Source organism: Oryzias melastigma, linkage group LG12, assembly GCF_002922805.2.
Source record: "Oryzias melastigma strain HK-1 linkage group LG12, ASM292280v2, whole genome shotgun sequence".
NCBI classification, from domain to species: Eukaryota; Metazoa; Chordata; class Actinopteri; order Beloniformes; family Adrianichthyidae; genus Oryzias; species Oryzias melastigma.
In genome coordinates this window covers 22,512,904-22,534,102 of record NC_050523.1, presented here as the reverse complement: position 1 = coordinate 22,534,102, position 21,199 = coordinate 22,512,904, and the positions used below count along the sequence as shown (strand labels likewise).

At 42.0% G+C, this 21,199-nt stretch overlaps 1 protein-coding gene and 1 long non-coding RNA gene across 4 annotated transcripts; one reads left to right on the top strand and one right to left on the bottom strand.

Moving 5' to 3' along the window:
- The first annotated feature begins 1,669 nt into the window (after positions 1 to 1,669).
- tmc2a (transmembrane channel-like 2a) lies at positions 1,670 to 18,928 on the top strand. 3 transcript variants are annotated; one of them, XM_024299600.1, is made up of 22 exons: positions 1,670 to 1,803; positions 2,239 to 2,302; positions 3,691 to 3,886; positions 5,552 to 5,590; positions 5,662 to 6,091; positions 7,482 to 7,637; positions 7,721 to 7,811; positions 7,891 to 7,972; positions 8,052 to 8,158; positions 8,248 to 8,346; positions 9,271 to 9,413; positions 10,292 to 10,439; positions 10,512 to 10,700; positions 10,789 to 10,968; positions 12,190 to 12,348; positions 12,513 to 12,641; positions 14,280 to 14,347; positions 15,811 to 16,050; positions 16,132 to 16,257; positions 16,345 to 16,423; positions 18,054 to 18,171; positions 18,251 to 18,447. In XM_024299600.1, the coding sequence occupies exons 3-22, from the start codon at positions 3,853 to 3,855 to the stop codon at positions 18,445 to 18,447; spliced, it is 2,814 nt and encodes a 937-aa protein (XP_024155368.1). In that variant the 5' UTR covers positions 1,670 to 1,803; positions 2,239 to 2,302; positions 3,691 to 3,852. The 3 variants fall into 3 exon arrangements, with proteins under 3 accessions (XP_024155368.1, XP_024155367.1, XP_024155366.1); XM_024299599.1 differs by having other exon boundaries at positions 2,239 to 2,321; XM_024299598.1 differs by lacking the exons at positions 1,670 to 1,803; positions 2,239 to 2,302 and having other exon boundaries at positions 2,757 to 3,886; positions 18,251 to 18,928.
- LOC112163284 lies at positions 18,914 to 20,982 on the bottom strand. The gene is made up of 3 exons (XR_002922258.2): positions 20,806 to 20,982; positions 19,353 to 19,404; positions 18,914 to 19,147 (listed from the first exon to the last, which is right to left on the bottom strand). It is a non-coding gene; the product is annotated as an uncharacterized LOC112163284 (long non-coding RNA).
- Between the last annotated feature and the right edge of the window lie 217 nt (positions 20,983 to 21,199).

Sequence of the window (21,199 nt, the reverse complement as noted above, 5' to 3'; positions counted from 1 at the left end):
CGGTCTCGCGGTCGACCCCGGCGTCGACCACTTCCTCGCTTCCAGAGCCGCTCGCAGGAGGGGGGTCTGTCACAGTTCAGATGTCAGCACCCATCTCCAACCACCAGAGGAAGCCCTCGCCAGAGTTCTGACTCCTCACGCTCCTTACTACAACTCCCATCAGCCACGGCCATGGATTCCTTCCGGCTCAGCTGTTCACCATCATAATCATGGTCTCTCTCTATGCTCGTGTGTCATGTGTAACTTGTATGTTGATTGAAGGCACTTTCTGCATCAAAAAACAGAATTGCCCCTCGGGGATAAAAAAAGTTGTTTGAACTTGAACTTGAACTTGAACACACAGCATATAAACCCACTCCAGCCTCCTTTCCAGTGCGAAGTCCTGTACTACTCACACACTGAGCTGTTTTTCCCCTTTGCCTGTCTTCTCTGTGCCTTGACCTTTGCCTCCGTTTCGACCTTCTGCCTCGCTATTGTGTTTTGACCCTTGCCTGGACTCTGACTACTCTCATGTCTTGCCCTTGCTCATTTAAACATGTGCATATGGATCCAAACGTCTCAGCCTCTTCATCACACAAGGAGTTGATCTTAGGCTTTTTTTTTTATTATTCCTGTAGCAATAAGATCCTTTATCGGGGGAATATCAGAAGTGCAAATCATGCAAAAATACACCCCCACACCCAAATTAGATTGATGGACAGTTAAAATAAACATTTATCAAACATAAAGGGGTTTGTGAGTGAGGGCAAACTCTGTGTTCAGTTGACGAATAAAGTTTATTGAATTGAATTGGTCAAATATTCTGCCTTGAAGAAGTAGTGATATGATAATATGGATCCATTACAATAAACTGGAACTTTCTTTCAGAATTGATATTTTTAGAAAAACTTCAAAGTGAGGCAAACTTGAAATGGTTTAAAGAAACCCGGACCACGTTGGCGATAAGTCCAAAAGAGTCTTTTTAAAGTTTTTAATAGGAGGAATATGTGTTGCTAGGGCCCCTTTTCATCATCTGTATTTTTAAACTGTACTCACTTCTTTCTAGTTACTCAATTGAATTCGATTCAATTCAATTTTAAATGTACATATTTATACTTTATTCCTATTTGTTTGGTAATACATTAATAATCTACTATATGTTTTGAATCTATTTATATTTATCTGATGAAGTTCATATACTGTACATTTATTACAGAAATAACAAGATTTTTAACAGCATACTTGGTTTCACAAAAGGAGAAGCTTTAATAAAAATCTTCAGATCATTAACATTGTAGATCCATCCATCCATCCATTTTCCAACCGCTTTGTCCCTTTCGGGGTCGCGGGGCGCCGGAGCCTATCCCGGCTGCTGATGGGCGAAGGCGGGGTACACCCTGGACAGGTCGCCAGTCTGTCGCAGGGCCTCAATCACACACCCATTCACTCTCACAGCCACACCTAGGGGCAATTTAGAGTCACCAATCCACCTACAAAGCATGTTTTTGGTGGGTGGGAGGAAGCCGGAGTCCCCGGTGACAACCCACACATGCACGGGGAGAACATACAAACTCCACACAGAAAGGTCCCAGCCGGGATTCGAACCGGGGCCTTCTCACTGCGCCACCGTGCAGCCCCATTGTAGATCCTGTTGTTCTGCTTTTCCTTGAGGGCGTTTTCCAGTTTGGTCACTAGGTGGCGATCACGGTGAGGCACGCACTACACTTTTCCAAGAAGAAGAACGTTTCAGCAAAACACTGAGATTTAGACCACAGATGGTTACTTAAAAATATTTCCTTAAAAGAATTTGGAAAAATCATGCCTGTGAGTATACAAAGAGATGTTCATTTAGTCAACAAAGTATGTTTAGGTCGACCGAGCGTTAGCTTTAGCCGTCCTATGGGAAATCCTATTGAACGTTAGCATCAAGCTAGCAGACTTTAGCTTTATGTGTTTTTTTTTTTTAATTGACAAATTCAACATTACATATCACATTGAAAATTACAAAACAGGCAACATACAGTAATAAAATATAATATTATATTTATATAATATATGTATTAATCGATTAATATATTTATATTATTATATAACACAATTGTAATGTACTAAATCAGCTCAAAATTATAAATACAATTATTCATGTTATTTTCATGGACAGATTCTTAAGCATAGATCGGTTCAAATCCATTTTATAAACCAGACTGAGTGGTAAGAAATTGAGGCTTTAAACACTTTTCTCTCTCTTTGCCCAATCAGAGGTTGAGATGTCACAGAGGATCCAAAATGGCCGACTGTAAAGCGCTTTGGACCTTCAGAGAAAGTAGAAAAGCACCGGATAAGTACACGTCGTTTATCATGATGACCCCATAGACATATATTTTGCCCCCAACACTGTCTAAGAACGCATGATTTCTTGATTGTGATTGACTAAATTACATTATAAGCCAGGGGTATTCAAGTCCAGGCCTCGAGGGCCGGTGTCCTACATGTTTTCCAACCAACCTTCCATTGAAGCTCCTTATTGGCTAAACATACCTGATCCTGGAAATTAGCAGCCAATAAGGAGCTTCAATGGAAGGTTGGTTGGAAAACATGTAGGACACCGGCCCTCGAGGCCTGGACTTGAATACCCCTGTTATAAGCCCTTGTTAACCTTTCAACACTGGAGCTTTAGTGTTAATGAAGGAGAAAGCAGGTTGATGAGATGTTTTTCCCTTTCAGAGTCTGCTGGAATTACGATGATCGTATTAACGATTGAAAAGTTAACAGTAAATGAAAGATTTTGTGTTTAAGCGTCACCGGTGTTAAAGGATTAACCTGTGGCAACAACTTGTGGCTACTTAAACCATTAGAGCCAGATTTGTTTGTTTCTGTGATCATGTGATTTGTTTTTGTGTTTTCTGTTCACGTTAAATTTAGAATGAGCATTTAATATATATGTAATATTTCACCTAAATAAAGACTTAATGTTTTTTTTAATGACTTTTTATGTTCTTCAAATATAGAATTATTAGCAATTTTTGGTAAAAATATATAGAAATGTATTTTTATTAAATAGTTTATTTGCATTTAATGTGATGATAAGGATTCAAAGAATGCAGACCAATTCTAATCTGGCCCTCTTTGTAAAAAGTTGGACACCCCTGATGTAATGTCTAATAATCTTTGAGGTTCGCTGTTGTTTTTAGAGACTGTTGTTCTGTCCCACGGATCACATGTTCAGCTTCTCGTGTCTCCCTCAGTCCTCTAAAGAGGCTCTCACCTGAGGGAGTACACGACCGTGTAATGGGATCATTATGGACGGAAAATTGAGCTCCACTCTATTATTCAATGAGATGGAGATGTTGGGCTGCAGGCTGAGCAGCCCAGCACCTTCTGCTGTCAGGTCCCTTCACAACTTCACACAGCTGTGTTTTCTAAGAAACTCAGAACAGTCAGAGCGAAGAAAAATGTCACATCCGTGCACGTGGATTTGGAATGGGCTTGGCGTGAGGAAACCCAAGCCTTCATTAAATGTTCAGCATGTCTGCAGTTCTCAAGTGTTTGGTCTCCAATAACCAGATGAGTGAGAGTGTTTAATGGCGCATTTAGAAATGCTGTACTCTTGTAAAAGTAGAATCCAGAGCATGGAAATCCAGCAGGAGGGTCTATCCTCCTCCAAAAGATTGGTCTGAAATTAAACTCTGCGCTTTCAACTCTGCCTCTCAGGTGCAGAAGCTCCTGATCATCCAGAACCGTGTGAGGAGCTGCAGCCGCAGTCTCCATGGAGACAGACCAGCCAGATACTTGAGTTGGGTGTTGGTGGGGAGCCAGAGCAGAACAGACGGCACACAAGCGGACCCGGAGAGCAGCTGCTTTTGACGTTCCACCATGCCGAGGAAAGGAGCTGTCCAGGCTGATGATGGTGAGCTCTAGTTTTTCTGTTTGTGTTCATCCACTTGAAAAAAGTTGAACTTGGACCCATTTGAAAGTGAATCACACAGCCAGACAGACAGCAGCTGTGGACCCTCCTGAACTTTAATGGATTAATTTATTGTTTATCTCTGGTTTGATGTTTGCGTTTGTGAATGTAGGAATGCACATTTCAATCTATAATGAGGTTACATCTGAACTGACTTATTTCATGGAGACGGCTGGACAGCACGTTTCCCCGTCTTGCTACTTCTGACTCCACACCAGAGAAGCAAAAAAAAGATCCCATCAGGTCACCCACTGGTGGAGGAGAGTTCCTGTGGGGTTTTTCTAGAAGGTCCTGCAGTGAGAAGTCCCTCCTGCTGCAGAGCAGCTGCAAGAAAAGCAACCGTTCATAAGAAAGTCAGTCCAATCTGACAGGATATTAAATCCTCTGGCAAGTTTGTCGTTTAAACTGAAACTTTAAAAAACTCTAAGAAGATTCAAAACTAGTGAGAGGATCACAAAGGGACTGCAATGTGTAAGAAAGCATTTGGCAGAACGTTCATCGGAAATAAGATACAATGCATGCTGGGAAAGAAGAAATAAGGGGATTTTCTTTAAGAAAAACCTTTTAACGTTTTAATTATATATCTTTTAACGTTTTAATTATATATCTGTAGTAAAAAAAAAAAGTATAGAAAAAGGCTAATAGAAACATTAGTCTCATGAAAGCTTTCTGAACTCAGGGATATTTTTTGGTAATTTCCGTGCTAAACTCTTTCCAGAAAAAACACTTTGTAACTGTCATGACTACTCAATTCAATTCAGTTTTGTTCAGATTCTGCTTTCAATTTATAAACAGGTTTGAGAAGAATCTGTGTTCTGCTTTTACCAATGAAAACATTCTAAAAATTTTCAAAATAAAGCTGCTCAAAAAACACAAAAAAAAAAAAAATGGTTAACATAAGAAGTAAAGATGATAGTTCAAATAAAACTGAAATATATGAAAACAAAACTATAAAAATACATTCATCTTCTTGACCACTTCTTCCCTTTCGGGGTCACGGGGGTTCCGGAGCCTAACCCGGCGGCTGATGGGCGAAGGCGGGGTTCACCCTGGACAGGTCGCCACTCTGTCTCAGGGCCTCAATCACACCCATTCACTCTCACATTCACACCTAGGGGCAATTTAGAGTCACCAATTAACCTATGAAGCATGTTTTTGGATGGTGGGAGGAAGCCCTAAGGGAGGGTAGAGAAAGACTCGTGTGGTGGTGGTAGTAATACACCAATAAGCTGTTTGTTGACTTCCAATAAACCACAGAAGATCAAATTTGGGCAGATTTTTCCACAGTATTCAAATGTTTTGAAATCCTGTTTTTGTGGGTTTTTTTAGAGCTGGAACCCTAATTTATGTAAAAAGTAAACAAATAAACACTTGGAATCAACTAAACAGCCGACTCCAAACCTGTATGCTATGAAAGTTACATTTTCAGATGGAATTATGGAAATGAATTCACGTTTTCATGATATTCTCAGTTTTTGAAGATGTACCACACGTGTATGATCAGGTCTGCAGCTGATTCAGACAAATTTGAAGGGATTTTGGGGAATCCCTCAACAACTTATAAGAAAGCCGTCTGAGCTCCTGACATTTCTCCGTTCTCTTCTTCAGTGAGCGTGGACATAGACGATGAGCAGAGCGACAGCGACGGTGAGTGAATCCAACCTCCCATGATGATCCATCAGAAGATAGATGTTCTGATCTGGATGTTTGTGATGCAGACGGGACCACCAAGAGGAGAGCAAACAGGAGGCAGGCGGGAGGAGGAAGAGGAGGAGGAGGAGGAGCAAAAGGGCGGGGTCGAGGCAAGAAAGCAGAGAGCGACGAGGAGGAAGAGGAGGATGAAGCTCCCAAGGGACGCAGAGGGGCACAGAACAAGAGACCAGCGAAGAAACGAGGCGGCAAAAAGGATGACGATGATGATGACAGTGAGGAAGAGGCTCCCAAGAACAAGAGAGGAGGTGCAGCCAACAAGAGGAAAGGAGGTAAGGGCCGAGGAGGTGACGATGAAGACAGCCCGGCGGAGAAAGGAGGCAAGGGGAGGAAAGGAGGAAAGAAAGGAGGAAAGGAGGAAGAAGACAGCAAGGGCAAGAAAGGAGACGGCAAAGGAAAAGACGAGAAGAACAAGAAGAAGAAGAAGAAGGACGACAGGTAGGATGCTTCACACAGCCAGAATCTGTGAAAAAAAAAGTTTATTATCCTTCAGAAAATACAAATTTGGAGTTTTAGGTGATTCAGATCATCTGTTTAGTTTGAACTCCTCCACGGTCTATCCTGCTGACGGGCCGCTGGTCACACACAAGATGGCGCCAAAAACAATCTCTAGCAGGAAGCAGAAACTTTGGAACTTTATCAAAAATTAGGTTTTAAAGACTTCTCAGAACTATCAGCGATTAAACTTTTGAGTATGAATAAACTAGTTAGTGTGCAAGAGGAGCTTCAAACGGGGCAGAGAATGTTAATCGTTTTATTCAGATTCAGATTTGCATAACTGCATCCGTTTACCTCTGGAGAAAAAACGGGCAAAATGCTGTTTTTTCTCTGTGAATTAGCTGATCAGAGTCAGCAAAATGCTGCTTTTTTCTTTTTGACACAGAGTCTCACAGGAAAAAAAGAGAGAGAAATAAATGTTGAAATGTTAAAATGAGGAGTTGCGACCAATTATTCGGGTTCAAATGATGTTTCATTTTTGGGGCCAGCTCTGACAGGGGGAGGGACTTCCGGCTTTTCATTTTCAAGCGCCATATTTTTTTTCTGTGGCCAGATTCTCTTGGTCCAGCTTTAAACATTTATCAGATAGAGCCAGGTAACACATTTCATTCTCAGAGGTGTTCAATGCTGGAATCACAGCTTTGACTTCAGAATAAAGTCATAAAAACTGATTCTGGTGTTATGACATCTTAAGGTTTCTGAATTTTCCCACAAATCACTTCAACCTTCAGCTTATTGAAGAGCCACTCCAATAAAAATCCTTTTTTTGGTGTTTATAACTTATTTTTTCCTGATGATGGAGGACATATGAAGAAAATGAAGCTTAGCTGAGTATTTCTTTACTCAATCGTAGTAAATCAGGAGCAGACAAAAAATGCCCTTTGAAAAAGATTGTAATTGTGAAATAGAAGCTCCTCCTTTCTATTTTGACACATCCACTTGGAGACAAATATATCCATGTTCGTCTTTGTTTTCCTTGACTAAGGTGGAATCGGCATATCGGGAATATTGGGCTCCATTTTTTTGGCACCACTAATGCTAGGTTAGAGTTGTGGGGGGCTGTAAGCTAGCAGGAGAGAGTTTAACCCTTTTAACAACTGAGGCTTGACGAGCAGCTTTTCTCCTTCAGAATCTACTGGAATTATCATGTTAACGGTTGAAAAGTTATAGTAAATTTAAAAAACATAAACACTGGAGCTCTGGTGTTAAAGGCTTAATCAGATAGTTGACGGAAGCGAGTCCATCTGCACGTTCAGAATCCTCCTCTATTAAAAACTTTGGGTCAGTCTCACTTCACCTGCTGGAGCCGAGTGTCTTCTCTCTGCCCCAGCTCCTCCGACTCCAACTCAAACTCAGATGAGGAAGAGGACTCCATGTCGGAGGGAGAGATGGCCCGGCTGATGGAGGAGGTAGAGGAGAAGAAGAAGCTGATCGCCAACATCCGGAACAAGCCATGGAGAATGAAACGGAGGCTGGTCCTGCTGAGGTAGCCCTCCGTCCAACAAGGGCGTACACTGCAACGTGTACGCCCTTTAAGATAATTGTGAATATCTGCATGTTTGCTGACAGGGAAGCCCAGCAGTTTGTGGATAAATTTGAAGGAGCTCTGGGTAAAGGCAAAGGACGGAAGTGGTACGCTTACAAAGTGATGATGACGAAGGTTTGCAGCAGAAGTTCAGCTCTATCTCTAGCATGTCTTCTGCTGTCCTTCATAATTTTGATTCATTTTATTACCTCAGAAATGGATCAAGTTTCAGAGAGATTTTGAGAACTTCCGGACGGCTTGCATCCCCTGGGAGAGGAAGATCAAAGAGGTGGAGAGTAAGTTTAGTCAGAGCTCATCAAAGCAGGAGGAGGTGGAGATTCCGGGGAGATTCAGAAATATTCCTGTTCCCTTCAGGCCACTTTGGCTCGTCTGTGGCGTCCTACTTCATCTTCCTGCGCTGGATGTACGGCATGAATCTGGTGCTCTTTGGTCTGACCTTTGGACTAGTTGTCATGCCTGAGGTGAAGTGAAGCACGCCACTAATGAACCAGGAAAATTCAAGACAATCCAGACACATTTGCTTTGATGACCAAAGCGCTTCACTTCCCAGGTCTTGATGGGTCTTCCGTACGGATCCATTCCCAGAAAGACTGTTCCCAGAGCCGAGCAGGACACCGCTCAAGACTACGCCGTCCTCATGGACTTTAATGTGAGTCGGACTCTTGTTTTTGAGCAGATCTGTGATCAAAAACTGTGATCTGAAGAAGGGAAAACCCAAAATAACATTTTGAAAGCTGAAAAAAAAGAAAATATGATTTGTAAATTTAATGAGCCTTGATGTCATCCAGATGTTTCTATACTTTCATTCATTAAATTCACTCAATTCTAAGCTGCAACCACATCCATGATTACCGACGTCAGCTGAATTCTAAAAAGATCCCGTAAGGTCACCCCATTCGTTAGCTTGGGGGACTCTGCGTCTAAGGCAGGGGTGTCAAACATACGGCCTGGATGGTGTAATCCGGCCTAGTCATGAAGAGAAAAAAATGTAAGGATGTTGAGAGAAAAAAAGCAAGTTTCTAGCCCATTTTTGTGGGGAGTTATGATTATTTAAAGAAATGACCGCAATGTGCGATTCTGCCACTAGGGGGAGTAAAGGAAACGCAAGAGCATATCAAGAGATTAAGAAATAATTATAAGATCCACAGACATGTCTCTGACACAGAGATTTCTTCACTTTTTCTGAATCTGCTGATGTTTTACTGTTTTTTGCTTTGCTTTTTTTATGTTTTAAATATTTTTAGCAGTCCTCCAGATTGATTGATCTGTTGTTATCATTTTGGAGACTCAGTCTCTCCAAGACATTGTTGAATGAATAATTATGTTAAAGAACTGATATTAATTAAGAAATCTAAGCAAAATATTTAAAAAATGCTTGGCTTGTTTTCTCATTTTTATTCTGAGACCTGCATCAAACTTGTGAAATAGTTCATTTGGTGGATAACAACTGTTGCATTTCTGTTTAAATATTTATGAAGTCATTTATTTTTGTTGATGAAATATTTTATAAGTGCGATTCCTTTCTTGGAACTATAGATGACATTACCAAAAGAATGACTTATTTCATTCACAGGGCTACTGCAAATATTCGGTGCTGTTCTATGGGTACTACAATGACCAGAGGACCATCGGTCTGCTGAAGTTCAGGCTGCCTCTGGCCTACCTCATGGTGGGGATCGGCACGTTTGGCTACAGCCTGATGCTCGTGATCCGCACGTAGGTTTGCTGCTTCAGAGGACTTATTTTGAGAAAACATGCAGCGGCATGAAATCTTGAAGATTCTGCTGATACCTTGGTGATTGTGTCTGGGACAGTAGCATTACTGACGGATAAAGTCAAATAAAGTCAATTCAGTCATCTTTTTTTTGCTTTATGGACACCGCCATGTTGGTGCCAGAGGTCAGCAAGCAGTGACTGGTCCAAGTCAGTCTGAGTCATCATTTCTATGGCAACCGCTCTCGCCAATCAGCCAATCAGGAGTGAGCTCTTTGAAAGGCCACCCCCTGCCAGTGCAACTCTCATACTATCCTAAGCATGTTTACATTAAAAGAGGGTCATCTGGACCCCAACAAGACAGCGCGCGGAAATTTTTATCTTCACTGGTGTCCGTGGCCGACATAAAATCCTGTCCACCTTTGTCATGGGAGGCATCACACATCAAAGTAAGGGTGGGGTCATCTGGACCCTATAAGAGAGCCCAAATGTTAAAGAGGGCTTGGGAGAGTCTGTCAGTCAAACATGTTGAACATTCAACGTCAGACCACATGTCTTCATTTAGGCATCTGATTGGTCAGTTTATAACGTGAACCACAGAAAAAATATCATGAAATAAAAAATGATCAAAAACATTTTAAAAAGGTGTCAAATCAAGAATGTTTATTCTGAAGTCTAGTCATAGAAGTCTATGGGATTTTAACTTCTTTTCTCATATAGTGACAATGGTTAAAGCAGGAGAGCAAAACGAGGTCACGTCAAGCCCCCAGAGAGATTTTTTTGTTGTTTCTCTGTGGTAAAAAAAACATTATTTCTTTGCCATCAGTCACTTTTCACAGAAACATCTCAGTTGTTTTGACTTTTCTTTGGGATTTTTCCAGAATGGCTAAAAACGCTGATGTTGGGGGTGGAGATGGAGATGAGGGAGAGTTCACGTTTGCCTGGAAGATGTTCACCAGCTGGGATTATCTCATCGGCAACGCAGAGACCGCTGACAACAAGTATGCCTCCATCACCACCAGCTTCAAGGTAACCACAGCAAAATGCTGTCTCTTCTCCTCTCAAAGAAGCTCCACCAACTCTCCTTTGTGATTACAACAGGAGTCCATTGTGGACGAGCAGGAAAACCAGAAGGATGAGAACATTCACCTGCGCAGGTTCCTCAGAGTCCTGGCTAATTTTCTGATCACCTGCAGCCTCGGCGGGAGTGGCTATCTCATATACTTCGTGGTGAAACGGTCTCAGGATTTCGCCACCAGGGATGACCTCAGCTGGTACGAGAAGAACGAGGTACTGGGGTTCACACACAGCAAATTCTTGCTTCTCTTCAGTCAAAGCTCTAGCGGTCCAGCATGATGATCTCCACCCGTCTGTGCAGCTGGAACTCATCATGTCTCTGCTGGGCCTCGTTTGTCCTCCTCTCTTTGAGACCATCGCAGAGCTGGAGGACTACCATCCTCGAATCGCCCTCAAGTGGCAGCTGGGGCGCATCTTCGCCCTCTTCCTGGGGAACCTCTACACCTTCCTGTTCGCCCTGTTTGATGAGGTCAACACGAAGGTAGGGCGGAGCTCCGAAAGTCCATCTGGAGAGGGTTTGTACAGGAGTGGCAGCTTAGGGAAGTCTGTAAAGATATTGCAACTGCATTGCAAGAGGTTCAAAGGTTTTTCTTCTGATGGACCTCAATGTTCAGTCTTTGGCTATGTCCAAATTCCTTCACTACTCACTACATAGTGCCATCGCCTTTTTCTAGTGCTGTCTGAATTTACAATTCCAAAATCGAGTGCACTAGAAATTTCCCTGAAGCGAAAAACCAGCGTGTATCGATGCTCACAACATTAGCAAATATAGACCACAATGCATTGCAGTCAATTAAAGAAACCATGTTTAAATGTAATTTCTTAATAAACCATCCACATTTTCATCATCAGGACAACAACAGTTGAGTCACAAATAGACATGAAATGTTCGAATCCATTTGATTTTCACTTCATGAAATTGGTGACGTCATATCCGGCGTATAGAAAAACAAAAGTATAGTGAGTGAGTATGGGGTCCGAACTGCTTTTAAAATCCAGGGCACTAGAAGATGGTCCCGCACTACATAGTTTTTTAGCAGTTAGGAATTTGAATGGGAATTCAGACATAGCCTTTGTCTCCTAGGACACCTGGAAGGGTTTACAGTGATAAAAACACAATGGTGTCATTAAAAATGAACTAGAATCTGCATGAGTATTAACCACATCTCAAACTTCCAGCAGTTTCAGATCACTCTCCCCCATTGCTAGTTTGTCCACAGCCAATCAGCAGCATCAATTCAACTCTTGTGGCGTTCATGTGTCTGGTGCTTTGAATTCTGGGAGAAAGTGTCAATTTTACCCCTTGTGATATCTTATGGATCCAGATGACCCCAGCCTCAAACTGAGGTGTTATCCCTCCCATGACAAATGTGGATTTTATGTCTGCCATGGACACCAGTCCGCCAATCAGAAATCATTTGGGAAAAAAAGTCTTGTGGGTTCCAGATGACCCCACTCCCAACATATACATACCTATAGAACAAGGGTTACACTCAACCCTGAATAGAGTTGTTTGAATTCAACTTTTAGGATTAACATTAAGTCTTTTTAAACAGTCACTCCAAGATAGATGTAATTGATTTGACGAGTGTCAAATTGACTCTAAATTTTTATAACCCAACACCAACAATGAGAAGGGTAAAACGCCTCAGAATCAGAAACCAAAAACCTCCTGACCGACTGTCTTCCTCTGTCTCTCTAGCTGGAAGAGGAGCAGTCCATCAAGAACGCCTCCATCTGGGCCATGAAGGAATATTACGCAAACTTTTCCCGCCTGGTGAATGACAGCGAATCCACCCCACCCCCCATGAACCCCGCGGACGTGATCAGAGGGCCCTGCTGGGAGACTGCTGTCGGCATAGTAATGAATTTGAAGCAGATTTGAACTTTGACACGTCTGGTTTTCTTGTTTCTGAGACTAGAAAGAGCTTAAAGGTGAAAGGAACTCTTCTGATGCTGCTTCCCTCTAAAGCTCAGAGCTGGTTTCAGTGTACAGAGAAGAAGCATGAATCTGTTGTGCTGCAGGAGTTTGTGAAGCTGACCGTGTCGGACATTCAGGTGACCTACCTGACCATCCTGATAGGTGACTTTGCCAGAGCGGTCATCGTTCGGTTTCTTAACTACTGCTGGTGCTGGGACCTGGAGGCTGGATTTGTAAGTCTAAGCGCTGACGCATCATTTTTGATTCTCTATTCCTCATATGAAACATAAAAGAAGAGATGAATAAACCCTCTTTCCAACCTTTGTCTTAAAACAGTGAAGGAAAACATGTTCCTCATAATTCTTTAGATTTTCCATTTAAATATTTTACCGAAAGACCCAGTCTGATGAAAATTGTGATTTTTGGTATTTTAACATGTTATTTCTGGCATTTTTCTGATGGTGCATTCACACCAGACACAACTAGCACCTCTCTTTTGATATGCGTCAAATTTACTGCTCGACGCCTTAACCGCAGAAAATCTTCCTTCGTTGACCGCATCGTGGAAAATATGGATGATGTTGAGCGAGTAGCCTGGGAGATGCCTGCAGGCATGTCGTCGTATCTGTGTTTACCAGATCATTCATAGTCTCTCTTGGGGCAGGCTTTCCAAACAGTGCAGCAAGAGTTGCCCCCAGATTACTGTCATTTTAAATGTAACTTCTGTCTGTCTGTGGCCCAGTTTGAGCATTAACCCGAGAGGGGTAAAATAAAAAATATTACTCGACATCCAAATCGCGCTGCAAGACGTCCGATCAGGTCTGTACATTGACCAAACATTGAAACTTAAGACGCTTCCGCCGTGCAAATCATGTCCAGTGTGAATGCACCATGATGATGGAGGACATATTTAAAGAAAAATAGGGTCAAAATTGCATTTCTGGGTATTAATTTCAGGAGCAGATGAAAAAAAATGCTGTTATGCTGCTTGTTTGTGATGTAGGTGCTCCAATTCAATTCAATTCAATGTTATTTATATAGCCCAAAATCACAAAGAAAATTTGTCTCATTGGGCTTCAAGCAGGTAATTTTACAGATGCAGCAGTTAGTCATAAAATATGAAAAAATTGCTACAGACTGAACAGACTAAATAAAACTGGTTATCCCTGCCCTTAGACCCTCCCTCCCGGTAAGGAAAAACTCCTAAAAAAAAGAAGAAACCTTAGGGATTCCCACATGAAGAATGATCCTATCCCAGGACGGACAGGAGATACCAGAACTATTAAAGAAAGATTAGCTTCTACAGCTATGTAACTAAAAGAGTTCATTCAGATAAAGCTGAGGGACGAGTGATGATGAAGTCCACAGTCAAGACGGAGCAGAAGTGCAGTCTATGACCAGGAGCAGGAGGACAGACGACCCAGCAGGAATCACTCTCACTCAGAGATCTGAGATGGTGTCGCAAATACAAATGCCACTACGCGATGGGGTAGCATTGACAGAATCTTCAAGATTTCTATGCCGCTGCCTCAGACTGTTTTGGAAATCACTGGCATGATCATGATGAATGTAGAAGGTGACAGTCAGAATAGGCGTGCAGAGTGGCTGGATTTGTATATACCCCTGGGCTATCGGTGGTGCGACATTTACACATCTGAAGAATGAAGAATCTGCTGGAATTACGTTGATCATATTAACAATTAAAACGTGACAGTAAATCAAAGAACATAAACACTGGAGCTCCAGTGTTAAAGGGTTAAAAACATCAGAGAGATTATTTTTAAAGTAGTGTTTTGTTCTACTCCATGTTGGTTTATGGTTTCCTCTGGGTTATCTGTGTCTCCTAAAGCTCTGACGTTGTTCTTTTTCAGCCGTCGTACGGAGAGTTTGACATCAGCGGGAATGTCCTTGGTCTGGTCTTCAATCAGGGCATGATTTGGTAAATTCACTCTGCACATGCTCAGTCTCCTCCCTGCCCCCAGGTGTGCATGAGCCACCAGCTGCAGGTCCAGGATCTCTGAGGATGATGCATCTAAGCATTGTGTGTTCTGTGAGAAGAAGGCATTAGTTATGTATGAGGCATGTGATATAACAGTAGATTTAGATTTTCCCACATTGCAGTGCAATGTGAGTTCAGTCATTTGATATTCTTTGTTTTTCTGCAGTGGTTTTACTTTTCTGTAGGGATGTAATGATTGAGTCAAGCCACGATTTAAAGACAGTTTTAAAGTCTCGATTTTGATTTTTTCCTATTTTTTTTATCAACACAATGGATTAAAGGTATTTTAAGGCCAAGTATGTTCATTTTGCCCCTTACATCAAATTGTCTGTTTTCCTACTAGCAGAAAGAATCCAATAAAAATCAACAATTGTACATAATACTGAAATTATCACAAATACTTGGTGGACTCGCCCGCGCAAATGACCGTTCACTCGCAGCTTGCAGAGAAAAAAAAGACAGAGAGGGCTAAAGAATGAATCAAAGAAAAGAGTACAACTCCCAGGAAGGAGTCAGAAGGGGAACAGTCACGTAGCTGTATGGAGCCAAAACTGGGCCATAAATATTTGAAACCCCCAAAAAAAACAATTTTGAAAACACTATCTCTGTTTGGCCAAAAAAATGTTAAATGTCCAAAGCGTTTGGATCTTCCAAAATAAACATAATTATTTTCAGCTTCAAATGTTCTGTTTTTTAGGTTTCAAAACTTAAAATTTCCATTTTAGAACTTTTTTTCAGTTTCAAATCTTTTCAAATCTGAAAATTTCAGTTTGAAAACTTCTGGCCCTGTTGTGGAGTGTTGGGGCGGGGCTAACATGAAGGACCTATCAAAATCAATGAGGGTGGTAACTTCAGTCCCGGTGCGTTCACTGACTCCTAGAACTGGGATAATTATGGTCAGAAAATGGCTGTTTAGTCTGTACTGTCATAGTCTTCAAGATGAGGAACAAATCTCGGGTTTGGTTGAATTTACGTTAATAGTTGTAATCGCAACATCCTGGAGGAACTGACTTATGTGAAACTTTTAAATCTGAAGGAGCTGTGAGAATTTCCAAGGAGGGAAGCTCAGATGAACAGCATGCAGCCAGTCTGCTACGCACACACACTCACAGTGAGCCTGCATGGAGAAATGCCTCCAACTCTGCATTTCTAAATTTAGGGACAAACCGATTTTTCAATTTTCTGCATCGATGAACATGTTGACGAGTTTGAATCTTTTTTTTTTACCGACTCACAACAAATCGTTACACCCTTACTTTTCAATGTTTTTTTCTCTCCTTAAAATGTTTTGGTTTGACTTCTGATATAGAAATGATTCAATAGCAATGAGCTTTTATAAAAAGTGTGTTTAACGAATCACGCAGAACCCTGAGGATGAAAGCGCTGTGATGGTTCTGTCTCAGGATGGGAGCGTTTTACGCCCCTGGTCTGGTGGGCATCAACGTGCTGCGCCTCCTCAGCTCCATGTACTACCAGTGCTGGGCGGTGATGGCCACTAATGTCCCCCACGAGAGAGTCTTTAAGGCCTCCAAGTCCAACAACTTCTACATGGGTCTCCTGCTCCTGGTGCTCTTCCTGAGTCTGCTGCCTGTGGTCTACACCATCATGTCTCTGCCCCCCTCCTTTGACTGCGGCCCCTTCAGGTTGTACCATCGCACCGTTTGTAGAAACTCCCTCTGTGTCTGTAAACCTGCTGATCTGAGGCTCTGTGTGTGAACGAGCAGTGGGAAGGAGAAGATGTTTGACGTGATCATGGAAACCATCGACTTGGATCTGCCGGCCTTCATGGGGACGCTTTTCAGCTACGCAGCCAACCCCGGCTTGATCATCCCCGCCGTGCTCCTCATGGTGTGAGTGTGCACAGACATGTTTAACATCCTTCCAGGGATGCACACGTGCCGGACTCTAACCGCAGCACGACTGTGATGATCTTCCAGACTAGCCATCTACTATCTGAACTCTGTGTCTGAGGCTTACCAAAACTCCAACATGGAACTGAAGAAGAAGATGCAGATGGTGAGTATGAAACATGTGGCGTCTTTATGGAGAGGAAATAGACTCACCCCGATTTGTGCCTGCGTAATTCTTGATTTGTCCGTAACTTTGGATTTGTGCACACATAATTCTTGATTTGTGCGTGCATAATTCTAAATTTGTGCTTAATTTTGGATTTGTGTGCATATAATTCTTGATTTGTGCGTAATTTTGAATTGTTGCCTGTGTAATTCTTGATTTATGTGCAATTTTGGATTTATGCAAATATAATTCTTGATTTGTAACTCATATAATACATTTGTGCAAAAGTACAAAAATGACAAAATTAATAAATGCAATTTACGCATGCACAACTTAAAATTACAACAGCTTGAAACTAATTACACATGCTAATCTTTAAAAATTACTCACAAATCACTGATTACGCAGTGATCCAAACTGTGACCCTAAAACCGTGACACGATCCGAACCGTGAGTTTTGTGATCCGTTACACCCCTAATTGAAATGCTACTAGAATGCTCGGTCATCAGTTTTCTTTTCAGCCATTTTGAACTTTGATTGTGAAAATTATCTAGTGAAACTTAACATTTTCCCACTTTCAAACAGATATTTCCTAATAAATAATATAATAAAGTCTAAATATGCATTTTAAAAAACGCGTATCCTTTTTAAAATAAAAAATATTTTCCAGAACTTATTGTTCACTCTCTCTAGCACATCCCCTGACAGTGCCTCCGATACGGGGCTCTTTCCCCTGATCACAGGGGATAGCAGGTGGGGCCAAACCCTTCTAAACAGCCGCAGATCGTAAGGCCAGTGTGCTGATCAAGCCTCTCCGCCCTGTGGGTGTTTAGAGGGGCTCACACTGCTATCACCACATTCTGCCGCCGCGACCAGATCAGAGCGGGGAGTTCTGGTCTGCAAACGCCTCTAGAGAGCCCCAGGTCAGAGCCGCTGTCAGTGGAGGTGCTGCACAGAGAAGGTGATCAGTTCTGGAAAATATTTTTATTTTTAAAAGGAATAGGTGTTTTAAAAAAGCTTATTTTGACTATTTCATATTAATTATCTGTTTAGGATAATGGGAAAATGTCAAGTTTCATCATATATTATCCACAGTCTAAGTTCGGATGACCCAGCATTCAATCAGCATTTAAACCCAACACTTACGCACTTAACTTATTTTTCTAAGACGTGAAAAGAGTCTAACATCAGATTTGGTTTAAATGTGGTTTTATGCGCGTAACAAGTGATTTGTGTGTAATTTTTAAAGATTTGTGCTTGTGATTAGTTTTAAGTTGTTGTAATTTTAAGTTGTGCATGTGTAAATTATATATTTTTTACATTTTTCAATTTTTGTACTTATGCACATAATGTATTATGTAAGTTACAAATCAAGAATTGCGCATGTACAAAACAAGTCTTCTTCAGATGGGGTCTTCAGGTCTGGAATAACCTCAGTTTTTAAGGACAAGCAGCTCCAGCTTTGAAAGAGAGCAACATCCAAACATGAAGCAGCAGATCTCAGAGAAGCTGAGAAATTAATGAATGATAGCAACAATGATTGGATTATTCAGAAAAGTTAACAATAAATTCACTTTGGGGAAAAAAAAACTTCAGCTCTTTAGGTTTTTCTAAAACTTCTGTGATCAGGCTCGAGATGAAGAGAAGAACCGAAGAAACAACACAGACAGCACCAACCAGGTGATGAAGGACCTGGAGGATCTGCTGCCCAACCGCTCCCTGGCGCCCCCCGCTCCTCCAGAGCCTGGTTAGTATCCAGAGAAGCTTGTGTGCTGCTGTAGATAAGAAAAGATCGATCTCATGTCCTTTCTTTGTGGCCTGAGCAGAAAAGCCCCCTGAGCCTGAAGGAAAACCAACCAAGACCAGAGGCGGAGCTGCAGGGAAGGGCGTCGACCTGCAGAAAGACGTGAGCCTGGCTTCATCCAACCCAAACGCTCGAGAGCCGGTGACCCGCGCTCCCGGGGCCAGAGGCCGCGGGCAGCCTCCTGGGGGCCGGGGACGAGGAGGACCCCCACCAAGATGACATCCTTTGGCTTTTACGACCAACTGTTACACTTTCAAAGGAAGGTATTTTTGGAATCTACAGCCTTAGAAAACAGAAACAAATCCTGCTTCGTTTCTTTAAAGACTCACTCCATTGAAAGTTGTGTTTTTAACATGTTCTTGTGGTGATGGAGCACATATATAAACAGCAGCAGACTCACCAGTTTGGGGGCCCCAGGTAACCAATAACATGGGGCCCTCCGCAGCAGTTGTATTCATCTTTTATTTTATTAATCAAAATGTCTATACGGTAAAACAACCATCAAATAACTTAACGTACATGAAGCCATGGAGTTCACGCTTGACAAGCCAACTACCCTTAGCTGCAGTGCACAGACCGGGGCGTGCCTCAACGTGTAGAGCTCCGCCTACTGACCGCGTTTAACCCAGTATGTGATTCTTCTTTACTGTTTTCATCTTCGCATTTGCATCAATGAAAAAATAAATGAAAATAAAACTTTTATTGTGATTATTGCTCGTTTTTCCACCACATTTTCTTCTGACAGAAGAGAGCGTAATACTTCCAGAAGCGAATGTTACGCATCCTGGAAGGTCTGGAAAGGGTTTCGTGTCAGATGAATGACGTTCTCATCTGGGGAACCACACAAAAAGACTCCGATGAGAGACTGAGAACAGGGTTATCTCGTCTTCAAGAAGCAGGTGTCTGCATATTCTTCTCCCTATGGGAGCAATTAGAGAAACATTTTAGTTAAATTACCCTGAAGTTCTTTATTTAAGAAAGCTGGATGTAGTATCAGGTTACTCAAAAGGGTAGGAACCTTTTTAAGTCTGAAATATGCTCCCTGAGGGAAGTTTAAAAAAGTAATGTGTGCAAAACTGTCTTATGTGTTGGAGTAAACTTTGAGATGTATAAAACTCAGCCACCTGAACATCCTGGTGGAGTGCTTGCCGGGGGGGGTTCTGAGAGCTTCTCACCCTGCACAGCATGAAAAACAAAAACCATTAACAGCAGTGGTGCCTTTTCTGCACCTAAAATGGATAAAAGTTCAAGGTTTGAAAACCCATTCTTGCTCTGACGCTTCCTTCCTAACACGTTCTTTCTAATCCTAATTTTTTAAAGATATTTTTTATTGAATCCCCAGTTATTCAAGTTATAAACTGACCAATCAGATGCCTTAGTAAAAGCATGTGGCTCCTGCTGGCCCCGCCTCAAACGTTTGATTGACAGATTCCTCCGAGCTGCTTTCAGTAGGAGGGGTGTGGGCTTCGAACAAGGCGGAATAAGCTCACTCATGATTGGTTGACGGTAAAACTAAAACTAAAAACATGACTCAGCCCGACTCGGACTAGTTGCTGTCGATGGGTTGCAATCGCGGTAGATGTATCAGGAAGTAACGGCAAAGGCTTTGGCCAGATTTCGCAAGGGCAGGTAATGCATTTCCTGTGGGGACCTCAATGCTTGTTATGTCCAGTTCCTATTAAACAGTCAATGGAGACAGCGAGATAAACTTCTGAAGACGCGTGACCTTGAAGCAGCTTAAACCTGTGAGTTCTGGTCTAAGTCACCATTCGCTTATTCAACGAGCTTAAATGAGGTTCATATTTCAGAAAAATGCTCTAGATTAGTCAAAGAGTCCGTTTCTACTTTTGTCAGACGGGTGAGCGTGGCACTTCAAGTCAGCACACAGATCGTGCAGGGACAGGAAGTTGGGTACTAAGTACAAAATAAAACACAGGGGAGCTTTTCAAAATAAAGACCATATTTATAACAAGTTCCTAGCTTCCTAACTACAGGTCTGAATCTAAATTAATATTTTAATGTCATATTTTCTAATTAAAATTACCTTCTTTAAATTCTGTTTAATTCAGTTTCTCATTTTTTTGTATGAAAATCTTTGAAATCATAACAAAATCATGTGTTCAGAGGACAGGATGCAAAAGAAAGTTTAGACGGCTGTGAATTTAGAACAAGAGTCACTTTGGGTTCAACTGTCAAAACCAGGAAAATGTGTTTCAAATGTGTTTGGATGTTTTTCCAGAAGATAAAAGTTTACTCATGTTGACAATAAATTGTTCACTTAAAAAATGGCACTTGCATCACTTTCACTAACACAGGTCATAGTAGTTATTTCTTAGTATTTTATTTTAAATGTTTCTTTTATTTACATATTGCTTAAAGAACAAAAACAAATGCTTTTGGTTCCCTTCTGTGACTTTGAGCCCCTGGCCCTCAAAAATCCTGTGCACGTCCCTGTTCTCTAGTCAGAGTGCGGGACAGCTGCGGCTCCTCACTAGAAGAACCTCTGGATGATTTTCATGAGCACGTGAACCGATGCTTTTGAACAGCTCTGCAAAATAAATAAACCCAATCTCTCACCATCTCATTTCTCCGCGTCATCCATGACAAGGTCGAGAAAAACTTTTGACAGAAGCTCCTCTCACTCGCAACGGGAGCTTCTGGATCTATTTCATCCCTCCTGGATGACCCTTCTTGCGCATGCGCTGATGGACAACAGTCGCCCGTGACGTGTGGTGACGTCCTCGACGTGAGGCTATAAGTCACCTGGCACCAAGAGCACGGTCTCGACAGTTCTCGCGAGAACATAAGAACCCCCAAGGGACCGTGAACTCTGACGGCCGTAGGGATTCATCGAACCACAGTTAGATGTTTAACTTTTATGCCAAGCTGGAAATTCGACAAATGGCAAATCAAAGATAATGTACACTAATTTGACGCGGTTTGTATGAAGCATGCGCGGGTCCACCAGCGC

Excerpts from the sequence above, each read along its gene's own strand:
- tmc2a (XM_024299598.1), top strand. The coding sequence starts at position 3,853 with ATGCCGAGGAAAGGAGCTGTCCAGGCTGATGATG. Across the intron at positions 12,349-12,512 it reads GGGAGACTGCTGTCGGCATA|GAGTTTGTGAAGCTGACCGT; the intron begins GTAATGAATTTG and ends GTTGTGCTGCAG. Across the intron at positions 16,424-18,053 it reads TGAAGAAGAAGATGCAGATG|GCTCGAGATGAAGAGAAGAA; the intron begins GTGAGTATGAAA and ends TTCTGTGATCAG.